Source organism: Dreissena polymorpha, chromosome 6 (genome assembly GCF_020536995.1).
Source record: "Dreissena polymorpha isolate Duluth1 chromosome 6, UMN_Dpol_1.0, whole genome shotgun sequence".
NCBI lineage: Eukaryota > Metazoa > Mollusca > Bivalvia > Myida > Dreissenidae > Dreissena > Dreissena polymorpha.
The window spans coordinates 30,548,727-30,567,941 of record NC_068360.1 but is presented as its reverse complement, the minus strand read 5'-3'; the positions used below and the strand labels follow the sequence as shown (position 1 = coordinate 30,567,941).

At 36.6% G+C, this 19,215-nt stretch overlaps 1 protein-coding gene and 1 long non-coding RNA gene across 4 annotated transcripts in view; one reads left to right on the top strand and one right to left on the bottom strand.

Annotated features, from left to right (window-relative positions):
• Nucleotides 1–706: 706 nt before the first annotated feature.
• On the bottom strand, nt 707–8,609 carry LOC127836543 (uncharacterized). Its single transcript, XR_008028819.1, has 8 exons — nt 7,476–8,609; nt 7,087–7,173; nt 5,327–5,486; nt 4,938–5,024; nt 3,178–3,337; nt 2,790–2,876; nt 1,033–1,192; nt 707–731 (listed from the first exon to the last, which is right to left on the bottom strand). It is a non-coding gene; the product is annotated as an uncharacterized LOC127836543 (long non-coding RNA).
• Nucleotides 8,610–8,878: 269 nt separating this feature from the next.
• Nucleotides 8,879–19,215, top strand: part of LOC127834098 (protein eyes shut-like) — a 70,398-nt gene continuing 60,061 nt past the window's right edge. Inside the window, exon 1 of one of the 3 annotated variants that reach the window (XM_052359710.1) lies at nt 8,879–9,290. In XM_052359710.1, the coding sequence (XP_052215670.1) occupies nt 9,224–9,290 (67 nt within the window). In that variant the 5' untranslated portion in view covers nt 8,879–9,223. The remainder of the gene's footprint in view (nt 9,291–19,215) is intronic. The other 2 variants (XM_052359709.1, XM_052359708.1) reach the window with 2 other exon arrangements.

Genomic DNA, 19,215 nt, shown 5'->3' with positions numbered 1-19,215 from the left:
ACCTTCAAGTTGATACCAAACCAACCATTTGCAATGTATTTTACAAATCCTAGGCAGCATGCACTCAACAATGTGTGCTAAGTATCAAACTGACTGCATGTAACCCTAAAAACAGGAGTTCCGGTTTGGGGTTATGTGACCTTTAAGAGAACCCAACCCCTTCAAATTTAAATTAAAGGCACTTTTCCCACAGGTAAATCTGTTTTGAGAAAGATCACAAAGTCCGGTACAATGACACACAGATTAATTCATAAAAGTTGCCGTTGAAAAGCGCCATGCGTAACAGCGTTTCGCGTCAAGAATTAAGGGTAGAAAAGCCAAACTCGGTTACATCATACATGCAGCACTTAGACTCCATACAAGGCATGTCTTTCGATTCTACTAGGCAAAGCTTATCTTACATATGGCTTAATAAGTGAAAAAAATCATCAATGGCAATATTTGTGCATCAAAGCAGGTTTGAACTGGATTCGAACAAACTTTTTATATTTTTTTTGCACATTTTAGGTAAAATCCATGTAGAAGCAGCAATGCTGATGTCATTTGACCCAACAAAAGGGCTCGCTTGCATGGAAAAACAACACACTTGGCTTCCTGACTAAAAAAAGTCATCGTCAGACATGAGCTTTAAGTCTTTTGTCACACCTGGACCTATGATTCCTCGGCTCGAGTTCCGTCTAGGGCAGGCTCCGGAAAGTGTCAGTCTGGCCGGGTGCTCAATTCCGTGTAATCTGAGAAAACAAAAAAGGTTTTTGTGCGCATTTGCCCATTACGGTGCCAACTAATGTAAGTTAGATACAATTAGAGTAAGCTTTCAATAGTCTTTCTCGCTTATTTGCTGCAAATGGTTAATTCACCACGCCGGCATCACATTGTCGGGCACACCGGCAAAGTTATCGCCACAAAGTTTGGTTTCAGAGCTGCAGTCAATGTAAAAACACACAAATTTCCTAATTTTGGTGACAAAAGTGTGCCAGGATATCAAAGAAATCATTTTACAATAGATTTAATTGAAAATAACGGCGTACTAACCTGCAAAGACACCGATCCTCTCGACACGACTGGGCGAGTGTTGAGGGCCGTCTCCGAATCAGTCACACTGTACAGTTTTTGATGGCCTGTCACTTCAGCCGGACTTGTAAACCAATTGGACGACAGTTCAGGCAGAGCTATAGACCCATTTCGACACCGCCTACAAATGCACACTTAGGTTTACGCATAATATTAAGGTCACTTAAATACAGATTCCCTGGTGTTTTTCATGCAGGGTCTATCGCAACAACATTCTTCCAGGAAAGAAAGCATAATATTATTATCATTTTTGTGTTTTCAGCTGAATACTTGATTTTACTTGAACTCAGCGAGATATCCAAACAGGTAAAATAAGGCAAAGTAGTGTTATTCTGAGTAGATCTGCCTGAATGGGTTGAAGGCGAAGGCGGATAGAAGTGTAGGTCCAAAATTGGCGGGCATTTTTAACAGAAAAAGGCTCAAAAAGTAAACAATAATAATAAATACAGATGAAATAAAGACATGCATTAGGTTCATTATTGAGATTGATGCAAATTAATGTCAAAATGGCACTGAAAAACAATACCGGGTGTTTAAGTAGTCTTAGAATATGTCTCCGGAACAGGTTTCGGTGTGATTTTCCAGCATTTACCCCCCTTATGACCCCAAGTGCAACAGCCCAATTGCAAACAGCCCTTATTTGGGTCAAATGACATCTGGCAGTTATGTTTTGCAATACAGAGAGTTTTTAATGGTCAAATGTCAAAATTCTGGCAGACGACTAACTTGGTCGGATGTGCTTAAAGGTTACGCATGCGCAATTAATTCCTTCTATATTACATATAAAATAGTTGAAGTTCGATATCAATTTTTACCATGATCAAGCGCATACCCACTATATCATCATACATCATTGGAAAGATTAATGCATAATCTTTTGAAAAAAAATGCATGTCATTAAATTCTATACGCGCAAACTCAAAATATTTACCTTAGAATAGGCAAACCGGTTTTGACAGCTGTGCAGACAACCATTTTGGGCTCAAATAGTATGACCTACTTTCGAAGCCGGGAACCATCAACACAAAAGTAGAGCACAAAAATGGCTTATTTTCTTATTGCTTACAAATATACCTTCAAGTTGATACCAAAACCAACCATTTGCAATGTATTTTACAAATCCTAGGCAGCATGCACTCAACAATGTGTGCTAAGTATCAAACTGACTGCATGTAACCCTAAAACAGGAGTTCCGGTTTGGGGTTATGTGACCTTTAAGAGAACCCAACCCCTTCAAATTTAAATTAAAGGCACTTTTCCCACAGGTATAATCTGTTTTGAGAAAGATCACAAAGTTCCGGTACAATGACACACAGATTAATTCATAAAAGTTGCCGTTGAAAGCGCCATGCGTAACAGCGTTTCGCGTCAAGAATTAAGGTAGAAAAGCCAAACTCGGTTACATCATACATGCAGCACTTAGACTCCATACAAGGCATGTCTTTCGATTCTAATAGGCAAAGCTTATCTTACATATGGCTTAATAAGTGAAAAAAATCATCAATGGCAATATTTGTGCATCAAAGCAGGTTTTGAACTGGATTCGAACAAACTTTTTATATTTTTTTTGCACATTTTAGGTAAAATCCATGTAGAAGCAGCAATGCTGATGTCATTTGACCCAACAAAAGGGCTCGCTTGCATGGAAAAACAACACACTTGGCTTCCTGACTAAAAAAAGTCATCGTCAGACATGAGCTTTAAGTCTTTTGTCACACCTGGACCTATGATTCCTCGGCTCGAGTTCCGTCTAGGGCAGGCTCCGGAAAGTGTCAGTCTGGCCCGGGTGCTCAATTCCGTGTAATCTGAGAAAACAAAAAGGTTTTTTGTGCGCATTTGCCCATTACGGTGCCAACTAATGTAAGTTAGATACAATTAGAGTAAGCTTTCAATAGTCTTTCTCGCTTTATTTGCTGCAAATGGTTAATTCACCACGCCGGCATCACATTGTCGGGCACACCGGCAAAGTTATCGCCACAAAGTTTGGTTTCAGAGCTGCAGTCAATGTAAAACACACAAATTTCCTAATTTTGGTGACAAAAGTGTGCCAGGATATCAAAGAAATCATTTTACAATAGATTTAATTGAAAATAACGGCGTACTAACCTGCAAAGACACCGATCCTCTCGACACGACTGGGCGAGTGTTGAGGGCCGTCTCCGAATCAGTCACACTGTACAGTTTTTGATGGCCTGTCACTTCAGCCGGACTTGTAAACCAATTGGACGACAGTTCAGGCAGAGCTATAGACCCATTTCGACACCGCCTACAAATGCACACTTAGGTTTACGCATAATATTAAGGTCACTTAAATACAGATTCCCTGGTGTTTTTCATGCAGGGTCTATCGCAACAACATTCTTCCAGGAAAGAAAGCATAATATTATTATCATTTTTGTGTTTTCAGCTGAATACTTGATTTTACTTGAACTCAGCGAGATATCCAAACAGGTAAAATAAGGCAAAGTAGTGTTATTCTGAGTAGATCTGCCTGAATGGGTTGAAGGCGAAGGCGGATAGAAGTGTAGGTCCAAAATTGGCGGGCATTTTTAACAGAAAAGGCTCAAAAAGTAAACAATAATAATAAATACAGATGAAATAAAGACATGCATTAGGTTCATTATTGAGATTGATGCAAATTAATGTCAAAATGGCACTGAAAAACAATACCGGGTGTTTAAGTAGTCTTAGAATATGTCTCCGGAACAGGTTTCGGTGTGATTTTCCAGCATTTACCCCCCTTATGACCCCAAGTGCAACAGCCCAATTGCAAACAGCCCTTATTTGGGTCAAAATGACATCTGGCAGTTATGTTTTGCAATACAGAGAGTTTTTAATGGTCAAATGTCAAAATTCTGGCAGACGACTAACTTGGTCGGATGTGCTTAAAGGTTACGCATGCGCAATTAATTTCCTTCTATATTACATATAAAATAGTTGAAGTTCGATATCAATTTTTACCATGATCAAGCGCATACCCACTATATCATCATACATCATTGGAAAGATTAATGCATAATCTTTTGAAAAAAAATGCATGTCATTAAATTCTATACGCGCAAACTCAAAATATTTACCTTAGAATAGGCAAACCGGTTTTGACAGCTGTGCAGACAACCATTTTGGGCTCAAATAGTATGACCTACTTTCGAAGCCGGGAACCATCAACACAAAAAGTAGAGCACAAAAATGGCTTATTTTCTTATTGCTTACAAATATACCTTCAAGTTGATACCAAAACCAACCATTTGCAATGTATTTTACAAATCCTAGGCAGCATGCACTCAACAATGTGTGCTAAGTATCAAACTGACTGCATGTAACCCTAAAAACAGGAGTTCCGGTTTGGGGTTATGTGACCTTTAAGAGAACCCAACCCCTTCAAATTTAAATTAAAGGCACTTTTCCCACAGGTATAATCTGTTTTGAGAAAGATCACAAAGTTCCGGTACAATGACACACAGATTAATTCATAAAAGTTGCCGTTGAAAGCGCCATGCGTAACAGCGTTTCGCGTCAAGAATTAAGGTAGAAAAGCCAAACTCGGTTACATCATACATGCAGCACTTAGACTCCATACAAGGCATGTCTTTCGATTCTAATAGGCAAAGCTTATCTTACATATGGCTTAATAAGTGAAAAAAATCATCAATGGCAATATTTGTGCATCAAAGCAGGTTTTGAACTGGATTCGAACAAACTTTTTATATTTTTTTTGCACATTTTAGGTAAAATCCATGTAGAAGCAGCAATGCTGATGTCATTTGACCCAACAAAAGGGCTCGCTTGCATGGAAAAACAACACACTTGGCTTCCTGACTAAAAAAAGTCATCGTCAGACATGAGCTTTAAGTCTTTTGTCACACCTGGACCTATGATTCCTCGGCTCGAGTTCCGTCTAGGGCAGGCTCCGGAAAGTGTCAGTCTGGCCCGGGTGCTCAATTCCGTGTAATCTGAGAAAACAAAAAAGGTTTTTTGTGCGCATTTGCCCATTACGGTGCCAACTAATGTAAGTTAGATACAATTAGAGTAAGCTTTCAATAGTCTTTCTCGCTTTATTTGCTGCAAATGGTTAATTCACCACGCCGGCATCACATTGTCGGGCACACCGGCAAAGTTATCGCCACAAAGTTTGGTTTCAGAGCTGCAGTCAATGTAAAACACACAAATTTCCTAATTTTGGTGACAAAAGTGTGCCAGGATATCAAAGAAATCATTTTACAATAGATTTAATTGAAAATAACGGCGTACTAACCTGCAAAGACACCGATCCTCTCGACACGACTGGGCGAGTGTTGAGGGCCGTCTCCGAATCAGTCACACTGTACAGTTTTTGATGGCCTGTCACTTCAGCCGGACTTGTAAACCAATTGGACGACAGTTCAGGCAGAGCTATAGACCCATTTCGACACCGCCTACAAATGCACACTTAGGTTTACGCATAATATTAAGGTCACTTAAATACAGATTCCCTGGTGTTTTTCATGCAGGGTCTATCGCAACAACATTCTTCCAGGAAAGAAAGCATAATATTATTATCATTTTTGTGTTTTCAGCTGAATACTTGATTTTACTTGAACTCAGCGAGATATCCAAACAGGTAAAATAAGGCAAAGTAGTGTTATTCTGAGTAGATCTGCCTGAATGGGTTGAAGGCGAAGGCGGATAGAAGTGTAGGTCCAAAATTGGCGGGCATTTTTAACAGAAAAAGGCTAAAAAAGTAAACAATAATAATAAATACAGATGAAATAAAGACATGCATTAGGTTCATTATTGAGATTGATGCAAATTAATGTCAAAATGGCACTGAAAAACAATACCGGGTGTTTAAGTAGTCTTAGAATATGTCTCCGGAACAGGTTTCGGTGTGATTTTCCAGCATTTACCCCCCTTATGACCCCAAGTGCAACAGCCCAATTGCAAACAGCCCTTATTTGGGTCAAAATGACATCTGGCAGTTATGTTTTGCAATACAGAGAGTTTTAATGGTCAAATGTCAAAATTCTGGCAGACGACTAACTTGGTCGGATGTGCTTAAAGGTTACGCATGCGCAATTAATTTCCTTCTATATTACATATAAAATAGTTGAAGTTCGATATCAATTTTTACCATGATCAAGCGCATACCCACTATATCATCATACATCATTGGAAAGATTAATGCATAATCTTTTGAAAAAAAATGCATGTCATTAAATTCTATACGCGCAAACTCAAAATATTTACCTTAGAATAGGCAAACCGGTTTTGACAGCTGTGCAGACAACCATTTTGGGCTCAAATAGTATGACCTACTTTCGAAGCCGGGAACCATCAACACAAAAAGTAGAGCACAAAAATGGCTTATTTTCTTATTGCTTACAAATATACCTTCAAGTTGATACCAAAACCAACCATTTGCAATGTATTTTACAAATCCTAGGCAGCATGCACTCAACAATGTGTGCTAAGTATCAAACTGACTGCATGTAACCCTAAAAACAGGAGTTCCGGTTTGGGGTTATGTGACCTTTAAGAGAACCCAACCCCTTCAAATTTAAATTAAAGGCACTTTTCCCACAGGTATAATCTGTTTTGAGAAAGATCACAAAGTTCCGGTACAATGACACACAGATTAATTCATAAAAGTTGCCGTTGAAAGCGCCATGCGTAACAGCGTTTCGCGTCAAGAATTAAGGTAGAAAAGCCAAACTCGGTTACATCATACATGCAGCACTTAGACTCCATACAAGGCATGTCTTTCGATTCTAATAGGCAAAGCTTATCTTACATATGGCTTAATAAGTGAAAAAAATCATCAATGGCAATATTTGTGCATCAAAGCAGGTTTTGAACTGGATTCGAACAAACTTTTTATATTTTTTTTGCACATTTTAGGTAAAATCCATGTAGAAGCAGCAATGCTGATGTCATTTGACCCAACAAAAGGGCTCGCTTGCATGGAAAAACAACACACTTGGCTTCCTGACTAAAAAAAGTCATCGTCAGACATGAGCTTTAAGTCTTTTGTCACACCTGGACCTATGATTCCTCGGCTCGAGTTCCGTCTAGGGCAGGCTCCGGAAAGTGTCAGTCTGGCCCGGGTGCTCAATTCCGTGTAATCTGAGAAAACAAAAAAGGTTTTTTGTGCGCATTTGCCCATTACGGTGCCAACTAATGTAAGTTAGATACAATTAGAGTAAGCTTTCAATAGTCTTTCTCGCTTTATTTGCTGCAAATGGTTAATTCACCACGCCGGCATCACATTGTCGGGCACACCGGCAAAGTTATCGCCACAAAGTTTGGTTTCAGAGCTGCAGTCAATGTAAAACACACAAATTTCCTAATTTTGGTGACAAAAGTGTGCCAGGATATCAAAGAAATCATTTTACAATAGATTTAATTGAAAATAACGGCGTACTAACCTGCAAAGACACCGATCCTCTCGACACGACTGGGCGAGTGTTGAGGGCCGTCTCCGAATCAGTCACACTGTACAGTTTTTGATGGCCTGTCACTTCAGCCGGACTTGTAAACCAATTGGACGACAGTTCAGGCAGAGCTATAGACCCATTTCGACACCGCCTACAAATGCACACTTAGGTTTACGCATAATATTAAGGTCACTTAAATACAGATTCCCTGGTGTTTTTCATGCAGGGTCTATCGCAACAACATTCTTCCAGGAAAGAAAGCATAATATTATTATCATTTTTGTGTTTTCAGCTGAATACTTGATTTTACTTGAACTCAGCGAGATATCCAAACAGGTAAAATAAGGCAAAGTAGTGTTATTCTGAGTAGATCTGCCTGAATGGGTTGAAGGCGAAGGCGGATAGAAGTGTAGGTCCAAAATTGGCGGGCATTTTTAACAGAAAAAGGCTCAAAAAGTAAACAATAATAATAAATACAGATGAAATAAAGACATGCATTAGGTTCATTATTGAGATTGATGCAAATTAATGTCAAAATGGCACTGAAAAACAATACCGGGTGTTTAAGTAGTCTTAGAATATGTCTCCGGAACAGGTTTCGGTGTGATTTTCCAGCATTTACCCCCCTTATGACCCCAAGTGCAACAGCCCAATTGCAAACAGCCCTTATTTGGGTCAAAATGACATCTGGCAGTTATGTTTTGCAATACAGAGAGTTTTTAATGGTCAAATGTCAAAATTCTGGCAGACGACTAACTTGGTCGGATGTGCTTAAAGGTTACGCATGCGCAATTAATTTCCTTCTATATTACATATAAAATAGTTGAAGTTCGATATCAATTTTTACCATGATCAAGCGCATACCCACTATATCATCATACATCATTGGAAAGATTAATGCATAATCTTTTGAAAAAAAATGCATGTCATTAAATTCTATACGCGCAAACTCAAAATATTTACCTTAGAATAGGCAAACCGGTTTTGACAGCTGTGCAGACAACCATTTTGGGCTCAAATAGTATGACCTACTTTCGAAGCCGGGAACCATCAACACAAAAAGTAGAGTACAAAAATGGCTTATTTTCTTATTGCTTACAAATATACCTTCAAGTTGATACCAAAACCAACCATTTGCAATGTATTTTACAAATCCTAGGCAGCATGCACTCAACAATGTGTGCTAAGTATCAAACTGACTGAGTTCCGGTTTGGGGTTATGTGACCTTCGAAAGATGGCGACCATTAACCCAGAGATTGATTTATGAAATAAATCGTCTGCTGATCCAGAGTGTACTTATCTCGTTCATAATTTAAATGAAAGTGTTGAGCCTGACATATGAACAAATCTGATACGAATTAGTTAATGTTAACCGTTTTATAAATTGTGTTGTCTGACCTAATTGATACGGCAGACGAACTTGTAAACATTGATGAAAAGGTTGACAAGTACCGATTTTTTCTTATTTTGTTATTTCATTTTAATTAAAAACATATACACAACGAAGAAAATAAACAAACTTACCAGTATTCCATTCATTTTCACCCAGAAAATAGTATTCCAATGAAAAACGAAAGTAGGTCAGCTTGTTGACAATGTAAACATCGGCTAGGTGGCGCACAACTAAATACAGCGAAACAAAATGATGCTGCGAGATAAGTGTTGTTGAGTAAAGGAAATTGTAACATACCTTAGGAAACGAGTTTAAAAATATAGAGGACAACAAATCAAGAAGAAAATGGTGTTGTTGATTAAATACAACTTTGTATTATTAATTCTTATTTGTAACGGATTTCAAACAACTGGTAAGCATTAATAAATTATATAGTTATGGTATGGAGTTCAAAAAACGTCTTAAAAAACGTAAATGTCTTGGAAGTTGGATAACAGTTTTAACACATGAATCATCGACAGTCGTTGTAGGTGTGTTTCTGGTTCTTCTAGTTCTGGCTACCATTACTTCGAATGTCGCTTTTAATGATTTTTGACTGGCGCAACAGGTCTGTTAATACATTTACTGGGCGGCCCCATTTACTGTTCGGGTACAGGAGGTTTCGGTAAATAACAAGTTCGGTAAATTGTATTTATATAGTGAATGTTGTGGAGGTTTCGGTAAAATGGATCTTTATAGAAGTATACCTACAATGAGGTGTTAATGACACCTATTATTGGCTTACAATAACATCAGGGGCATATAGTTGCAAACTGGTGATTAATTTTGAATTGATTAATAAATGCTATGCCTACAGTAAAGAATGTTGATTTAAAGACTGAATTAATAAAAGATCTTTATTATGTTTAATGCTATTAAAAAATGTTCAAAGTCTTGTAGCACTGATTTAATTTTTTTTTTATGAATTTGCGATTCTTAAATTAGTTCAGTGTTTAATTAAATATTTTAACTATTATTTTATCTAAAAATAAATGTAAAAATAAATGTACCAAATCTTTAAAAATCGTATGACAGATAATATTGATTAAAAAAATAAATATTACCCAAATGAGATCTTGCTTTTAAATGACCTTAATAATTGTTATTGAATTCCTCACTTCAGATATGTGATTTTATTCACAGTTTGAAAATGAAGGTCATTAGTCTCTCTTTTCTTCATTCAAAGTATCACATTTCAACTATACAATAGGAAATACAAACATTTTAGACTTAATAACACAACAGTTTTTTAATAAAAAAACTTTTTTTCAGAATAAAACATTTTTTTTCCAACTAATTTTATTTTTCAATTATCAATATTTGAAGTTACTGGCCAAGAGAAACATAAATATATATCCTAATTAGCCCCTTGAGGCCTTAATTATCACTACAAATTACACAAATGTCCTTAGTGGTACTTAGCGGTACTTAGCGATCCTTAGTGGTCCTTTATGGTATTTAATATGACTGGTTATATAGGATAGAGATGCTTGGACTAAATTATATCACTAATACACAATTTGAAAACTTGAGAACAAACAGCATTTGACTACATCAGCTCCGTACCTTTTAATCAGATAATTCAATTATTGCCAAACAACTCAATAGTGTTCACGTTTATCGATTAAAGGTGTGAAAATTTGAATAAACCTATTTATACCAATTTACCGAAACCTCCCGGCATTTACTATATAAATACAATTTACCGCCACTTGTTATTTGGTGACCGGAACCTCCATAAATCAACTGTTCGCTGAAGTTTCTTTAGCTATGGTTCTTCTTGAGCTTTTATGAGAAAACTGCATCACGCGAGTCTCGTGCTAGGTTTAACTTCACTTGCGTCTAGAAACCATCTTCATATATCAGATAAATGATTTAAATGACAATCATATTCAACTTAATTTTATTCGATAATTGCCCTAAATATTAGAACAATCCTTTAATATTAACTGCAGTAGAAACAAAAACAACTTCACTTTCCGCCATTGTTGTTAATTTTTTCGCCCGGTAGATTCGTGGTAAATAGGTTTAACAGCACTAATATTAAATTGACCATGAATAAACAAAGAACTAACATACCATTCAAAGTAACAATCAATAACGCATATAACAATTTAAATATATGGAATTTAAGACATCAAATAAAATGAATATCACAGTTATTTTCAAGCACTGTCGGATTTTTTCGTTAAGACAATCAATTAAACTATACCAGGGCTTTTTTTCCTTCTTTGAGACACGCAGAATATCGGCCCTTTCCCATAGACATATTTTTTCCCCTCTGAAAGAGATTTTTCCCAAAACAATGAAATAAAAACAAAACAAAAAAACAAACCTTTAATTATATAAGTTAACCTGATCCAGTGTAGAAAATAGAAAAATATTGTTTAATTAAATTATCTGTTGCCTTGAATTTGTTTTCAAAACAGTAAAATATGTTAAATTGTTTATTTCAGACTTTCCTTATTTTTCCCCAAAATCCACCGTTTCGCGCGATTTTTTTCCCCTCGAAAAAGGCCAGGCCTTTTCCCCAAAATCAGATAAAAACCCTGTTTACAAATTCAATTATTGTTTAAGTCTGAGTTTTTCAACACTTTATTACCAAAAATAGATCATGCTGGCAGCGAGAGATGTTTTCTGTCAGATTTGACAAGTAGGTCACGCAGTTTTGTTTATAAGCAAAATCCAGTGGGATCTAATGAAATACCGCGAGTTAACCCAACCCCTGAATTTAACGGGTTTGAGTATACAAGCGTTTGGCTCCCAGCGACCCTGAGGGTCAATATCTGAGAGTTGGATTGTTGCAACTATTGATGTTTCGTAAAAAATGCAGTGTGGTCACATGACTTAGTTTTCTGTTTACCGTAAAAAAGGGTACTGGGTTTCTCACTGAAGAATATAATAAATAGCATGAACTATAATAATAATGGGAATAATATTGGGCATATTGAGCACGTTTGTTTGATACCTCTGTGCTGTGACCCCTATTGATTTTTAGGTCACTAGGTCAAAGGTCAAGGTCACAGTAACTCAAAATAGTAAAATGGTTTCCGGATGATAACTCAAGAACACTAAGGCCTAGGATCATGAAACTTCATAGGTACATTGGTCATGACTGGCAGATGACCCCTATTGATTTTCAGGTCACTAGGTCAAAGGTCAAGGTCACAGTGACTTAAAACAGTAAAATGGTTTCCGGATGATAACTCAAGAATGCTTACGCCTAGAATCATGAAACTTCATAGGAACATTGATCATGACTGGCAGATGACCCCTATTGTTTTTTAAGGTCACTAGGTCAAAGGTCAAGGTCACAGTGACTCGAAACAGTAAAATGGTGTCCGGACGATAACTCAAGAATGCTTACGCCTAGGATCATGAAACTTCATAGGTACATTGATAATTACTGGCAGATGACCCCTATTGATTTTTAGGTCACTAGGTCAAAGGTCAAGGTCACAGTGACTGGAAATAGTAAAATGGTTTCCGGATGATAACTCAAGAATGCTTACGCCTAGGATGATGAAACTTCATAGGTACATTGATCATGACTGGCAGATGACTGCTATTAATTGTCAGGTCACTAGGTCAAATGTCAAAGTCACAGTGACTCGAAACAGTAAAATGGTTTCCTGATGATAACTCAAGAATAATTAGGCCTAGGATGATGAAACTCTATAGGTACATTGATTATGACTGGCAGATGACCCCTATTGATTTTCAGGTCACTAGGTCAAAGGTCACGGTGACTGTCACAGTGACAAAAAACGTATTCACACAATGGCTTCCACTACAACTTACAGCCCATATGGGGGGCATGCATGTTTTACAAACAGCCCTTGTTTATGAAACTATTGACAGTGGGTGAACATAATTTACATTTATATGTTTGTGTCTTAAATTCAAATTATTTAAAATCATATTAACTTAATTGATTGTTGCTTTTGATGGTATGACAGACCTTTGTTAAATTAGGTTTGATTTTCTTTAAGTTTTATCCATCCTTATCACTGCGGGAAAAACTGATGTGATAATAAAATAAGAATGCCAGACTGTGATGTTGTATTTGTTGTGACCATAATTAAAATGTATGGTTTTTCGTAATAAAAAAGCAGTTCTGAAATGAATAAAACTCAAATAGTATTGTCTCTTAAATCTTGCATCTGATTTAAAAACCTGATGTTTATACACAAATCGATATTCATTGAGTACAACGATAATACCAGAATTCAGTTATTTGAAGATGTTTATTTATGATACATATTGTTAACACATTTCAATATAGAATTTTTTTTTAACGTTTATGTTATTCATGGTTTACATTGAGACATATAATGATAAATGCAAGAATCACTGTACATGTGTTTAAGAAATATTTACAGTATTATACATTTCACAATACATTGACAATATTTAATTAAATTAATAAACACTGTACATGTATCAGGCATTTCCCCAGGATTTTGGTCAGGCACAGCGGTGTGTTGAATTTTTATATTTTCTACATCTTAATTAAAATCTACACTAATTTGGAGCTTTTAAAACACATCGTTTGATTTTTTGTTTTCCCCAATAAAACATCATACAGTTACATACTTTCACAAAAGAATACAGATATACAATGTCAATTAAGAAAAACGTGGCTTCTCCTAGAGCCAGGCATACACCGTTCATACGAAGTCCACTGACCCAATATCTGGTCCCTATATGGTAACCATCATCAGAGCATTGAGAACAGCAGACGTCAGTCGATCACAATGGTCAGTTTTTACCCTTTTCGTTATGCTTAAGCCTCTCATGTCTTAAATGCACACATTTTGTAAATTATTCACTCGATTTCCGGGGTCAGGATTTCCTGCCAGATGCTGTTTTTTTTTAGGAAATCCCTGATTCATCAACTAGTACAGATTCTTGAAGGTTGCGGTCCTGGCACTCTTCTTTAGAGAGCCCATCTCTTAAAGCTGCCCTACCATATTTCTTGGAGCCAGGCCGTTTGCCTCCAGTAGTTTGGCCTGGGACAGTAGGTCTCTGTTCTCTGATGGCATCATAGTGAGTCCCTTGCCATCCATTTGCAAGGCACATCTATATCTACCCACATCTACCCACGGAAGAGTACCGACTGCTGAATGCACTGGTCTGCACATGTGACAAATTCCAAAAGAGCATATCATACCAACTAATGTCGAACCAACTGGCACACTGCTTGATGCGCTAGGTTGTTGGGTTGGTCGTTTCCTAGATCTTTTCATTCTGTTATGCACAATTACTAAATAAACATTTGTTGCAGGTATATAGCGTATTCCGTAAAGATAAAATAAACTATTGGATGTGAACACATTAAAAGTTGGTGCTGTTTATTTATAGTCACAGTTTAGTAAATAATGTTAATAAATTTTAAGTTGGCGGAAGCAATCAAATGAAACGTTTGACTCCAATAAATTGTAATTGTCCCCTACTGGTTTCACCGGAGGGGACTTATGGTTTGCGCTCTGTGTGTCAGTTGGTCCGTCAGTCCGTGAGTCTGTCACACTTTTCTGGATCCTGCACGTCATTTCATTTTGTTCCTACGTCAAAAATTCTGGTTGCTATGGCAACAAATGTAAAACTAGAAATGGCGCGGCAGAGGCCGACGCGTATCCCCACGCCGCATGTTTGACCCAGGGGCGCCCCAGGGTTGGTAATGGGGCCATGCATAATTGAGATTGACCGTATTGTCATATTGTCAATATAGAAGTTCAGTATCAATTAGAAGTGAATCGGTGTAGAAAGGAAGAAATTATAGTAAAAGGCAATTTTGGATGGGTGTGGCCTATGTGGGCGGGTCACCCCAGGATTGGTAATGGGGCCATGCATACTTGAGATTGACCGTATTGTCATAAGAGATGTTCAGTATCAATTTGAAGTAAATCGGTGTAGAAATAAAGAAGTTAATGTAAAATAACCTAAAAAAATGAGTGAAAATCTCTGACCCGGCCCCACCCGAACCCCCATAACTTTTTACCCAGGGGTCAGATCGAAATTCCAAATAGTGCAGGGTCGCACATATGCTCATAGCTACCATGTGTGTAAGTTTCAAAGTTTTAGTGCTAATAGTGTAGGAGGAGATAGTGGCCAGGACGGACAGAGAGACGGACACCGGACAGACAGCAGAGATAACCACAATATCCCCACGCTTTTGAAAAAGCGTGGGGATAAAAATTATTTCTGACAATGGTGGAGCCGGTTGGGGACACATATTGCTTGGCAATAGTCTTGTTATATCTTAAGCATAACCGCAACAGACATAAGTTTCTGTTTTTGTTTAAATTAATTAGACAGCTAGTTTTTGTTGAATATTAAACATGATTGGATTTAAAGAACATAATGCTTCCATTTACATGTAGTTTAAACATAAAACACAATATATAATTCATCTGATCAGTGATCATGTGGATCAGGTAATACATGATACGCCTTTGTTTAATTCTGTTGTGTGACATTCATTCTGACATTTAGGTTTTTGAGCTTGATGAAAGATGGAGAAAAGTTGACTGCCTCCAAATGTCAAGATGTTTGTCTGCAGAGGCTTGTCTGCAGTCTTATTTCCCTGCAGCTGTTTACAGTCTGTTGTGCATTGTGGAACTTTTTTTGTGTGTACATGTACATTTATCAGCCCCACAGTACCTTAACATTTCTACTAGGCAGTGTGCTTAAAGGTCACTGTTCCACATATTGTTGAAATGATAAATGTCCAACATTTTGTCTCAGATTTTAACTCTTCCATGGCGTCTCATCAGGATCCAAGTGTTTGCTATTCTGATAGTATCCTTAAAAAAAAATCAAAGAAAATGCTAATTTTAGAAATTCAGCAGACGACATTATTGCAGACGACACATTTCCCAGCATGCAAAGGGTTAAAAAAGAAGAGAGCAATGTACAATAGGGAACAATTTAACCTATACTAATACTTGAGAGACATTTTGGTTTATGAGTAATTTATAAAATTATCAAGCGTTACAAATGCAAAGCATTTGAATAAGTTTGAGAATTTGTTTTGTTTTCGTTCTATGTTGTACATGTAACTACATGAAGATGCTTGTACAAGTGAACATGCATAATGTGATATAACAGCTGTAATGACTCCATGGTTTAGGCAGTTTTTAAGCATATAGTTGCCAGTTTGTACTTCCGTACTTCCTTCCGTCACACTTTTGTTACAGTTTCTCATAGCGCCTTCAATATTTTACTGATCTCTTACATATTTGGCATGTAGGTACCTTGCATGGACCTCTATCTTTTGATGAGGTTTGAGGTCACTGGGGTCAAGGTCAAGGTTGACGAGGCTCATAATAGATTTTCTCAAGGTCATACTTCGGTTACAGTTTCTCATAGCGCCTTCAGTAATTGACCGATCTCTTATATATTTGGCATGTAGGTACCTTGCATGGACATCTACCTGTTGATTAGGTTTGAGGTCACTAAGGTCAAGGTCAAGGTCACCGAGGCTTATAATAGATTTTCTCAAGGTCACACTTTTTTCCACACAATTAACCCATATATCGACAAAGCATCATTGGGGAGCATCCATCAGTTTTACTGACATCCTTTTCTTTTTTTAATTCAAAGGAGAGTGTTTCATGTACCGGTGGGAACAGAATTTTCTTTCTGTGTTTATTTTCTGAAATCTTATTTTTGTATTTGTGGTCTGGAGATCTTTAGTTGCAATCTCTATGTTTATAAAAATTTAAACATTTAAGGACAAACATTAAAAGTGCCAAAATCTGTTGACATTAATTCCCATTATGGGTTACTGTTGTGTAATTTGTTTGTCTTTCTTTCAATGAAGCCAATATTTTCTTAAAGCTTCTTCAATAGCTTTTGGTTTATCTTTTATACTCGAGATATTATTAATGCAGATAAAACCTTTCAAAGTTTATTTGTAAATGAAAAATAAAACTCCTCATAATTATTAAGGGTATGAAGTCATATGCTCAATAACAAAAAGTATAAGTTTTTCCAAATTAAGCCTGTAACTGTCCTCTTCACGGTCGACATCTTTAATAGAGTAAGTTAATGTTTTGTTATTTTAATAATGTTTTTTGCAAAGTTAACAAAGTGAATCCTCTGAGCTGGGCTCACACTGGCCTTCAGAAAATAATAGCCATCATTTACTTTTCCGCAAAACGGTACTGAAGGCAAAAAGAAAAAAAACAATGAATCTCATTTTATCTGTTTTATTGTCACCTACCGGTGAAACCGGAGGGGACTTATGGTTTGCACTCCGTCTGTCTGTCTGTCTGTCTGTCTGTCTGTCAGTCTGTCAGTCCGTCACACTTTTCTGGATCCTGCGATAACTTTAAAAGTTCTTCATATTTTTTCATGAAACTTGAAACGTGGATAGATGGCAATATGGAGATGATGCACTTCATTTCATTTTTTTCCTACGTCAAGAATTCTGGTTACTATGGCAACAGATATATATAAAAAATTCTGACAATGGTTGAGTTTCAACGATAGGGGACCATATTGCTTGGCAATCTCTTGTTAAATGTATATCTATTGGATTTAAGTTATAATATATATGTAAAAACAAGCATAATATCAGTGTCATTTTTAGCGAGGCTGTTTTTGGAGAAAACCCGAGGTATTGTCATAGCCTGCTCGTCGTCCGCCATCCGCCGTCCGCTGGCGTCGTGCTAAAACCTTTACATTGGCTCTAAAATCAAAGTGCTTCCACCTACAACTTTGAAACTTCATATGTAGATGCATCTTGATGAGTTCTACACGCCACACCCATTTTGGGTCACTAGGTCAAAGGTCAAGGTCACTGTGACCTCTAAAAAAAAAAAAAAAAAAAATTCTGACAAGCTTTTGCAGCGGTGCGTGGCACCCGTTATGCGGTGCTCTTGTCTTATAAAATATTATCATAGCTTTACAATGAAGAATACAATCAAGGTTGTTGGTGTGACTTAACAAACCAGACATCAGCTACAGTTACATACATACAAGCATAATATCAATGTCATTTTCTTAGAAAATATTATCATGACTTTACACTAAAGAATACAACCAAGGTTGTGGGTCTGACTTAACAAACCAGACTTCAGCTACATTTACTTACAAAGTCATGTACATGTACTATACTTCTTACCTTTGAGAAGTGTCGAATGTTTTTAAGGTTAATTAGTATTTTGAGCAACAAAAACACATTAATTATAAGAAATAACAAAATGGGCTTCTTTATTATAAAGAAACATTAAAGCAGACGACAATTATGGTATCATTTGAGCAACGTTAACAAAATAATTACAAAAAAATGAAATCATTATCACACATCAAGAAATGTTGAAGCAGACGACAAATAGCAGTTTTTATGGGGATAATTAATTGATGGCGATTAAATAATTATTTCATCAAGCAATTGTAATGTTCTATTATTCTTAATGTTAAGTATGTATTTATTGCCTGGACCCGTAAAGGGATAAGTTTATACAAGACCCAAAAGGCAATTTTTTTTTGGATGTAGGCGGATAAAATAATAGCCATTTTTTCTCGACAATTTTAAGAAATAATAGCCAGTTGGGTAATATATAATGTCTGGCAGCAGCGTGAGCCCTGGTATCCTCCACATTGAGTTAATTTGAGAAAAGAGAAATAACAAGTTTTCAGTAGTTTTTAATATTGTCAAAAAGTGCATAAAAAATCCCACACTCTACCTACATGTACCATCAAGCTGTGTTCATGGAAAGTGTCATCCCAGATAAGCCTTACAGTCCAGACAGTCTAATCAGGGAACAGGGATTTTAATAGTTTTTGAAAACGAGGAGTCAAATGACCCTGTGATTGAAAATTTCAGGGGTCAAATTAACTTTTCAGGGGTCAAAATACTTAAATCTAGATAATTTGTTTATAGATATTAGTTATTTAATAGCTCTACAAATATTGCTTTGTATAACTTTTAGTTTATCTTGCTTAACTAAATGCCAACTTTTTGTATAATAAAACATACATTTTATGTTAGTTTCATGGTAACATTTGCAGAAAAATGATGCAAGGAAGATACTTTGGAGGAGTCAAAAGTGATACAATTGCAAAATACTTGCATCAAAAAGCAGGATTCTGTCTCAATTGAGATCCCTGAGGGAAGACTTTCTGTTTTAATGTTTTTTTTTACAGGAAGTTTCTTAGGAAAGTCCATTGTTGTCAGAAATTGTCATCACTTATTGCTGATTGCACAGAATATACTGGGATGATACTTTACACACACATGCTTTAACAAAAGTGTTCCGATAACAATTGAGGCTCCATTGTAATAACAG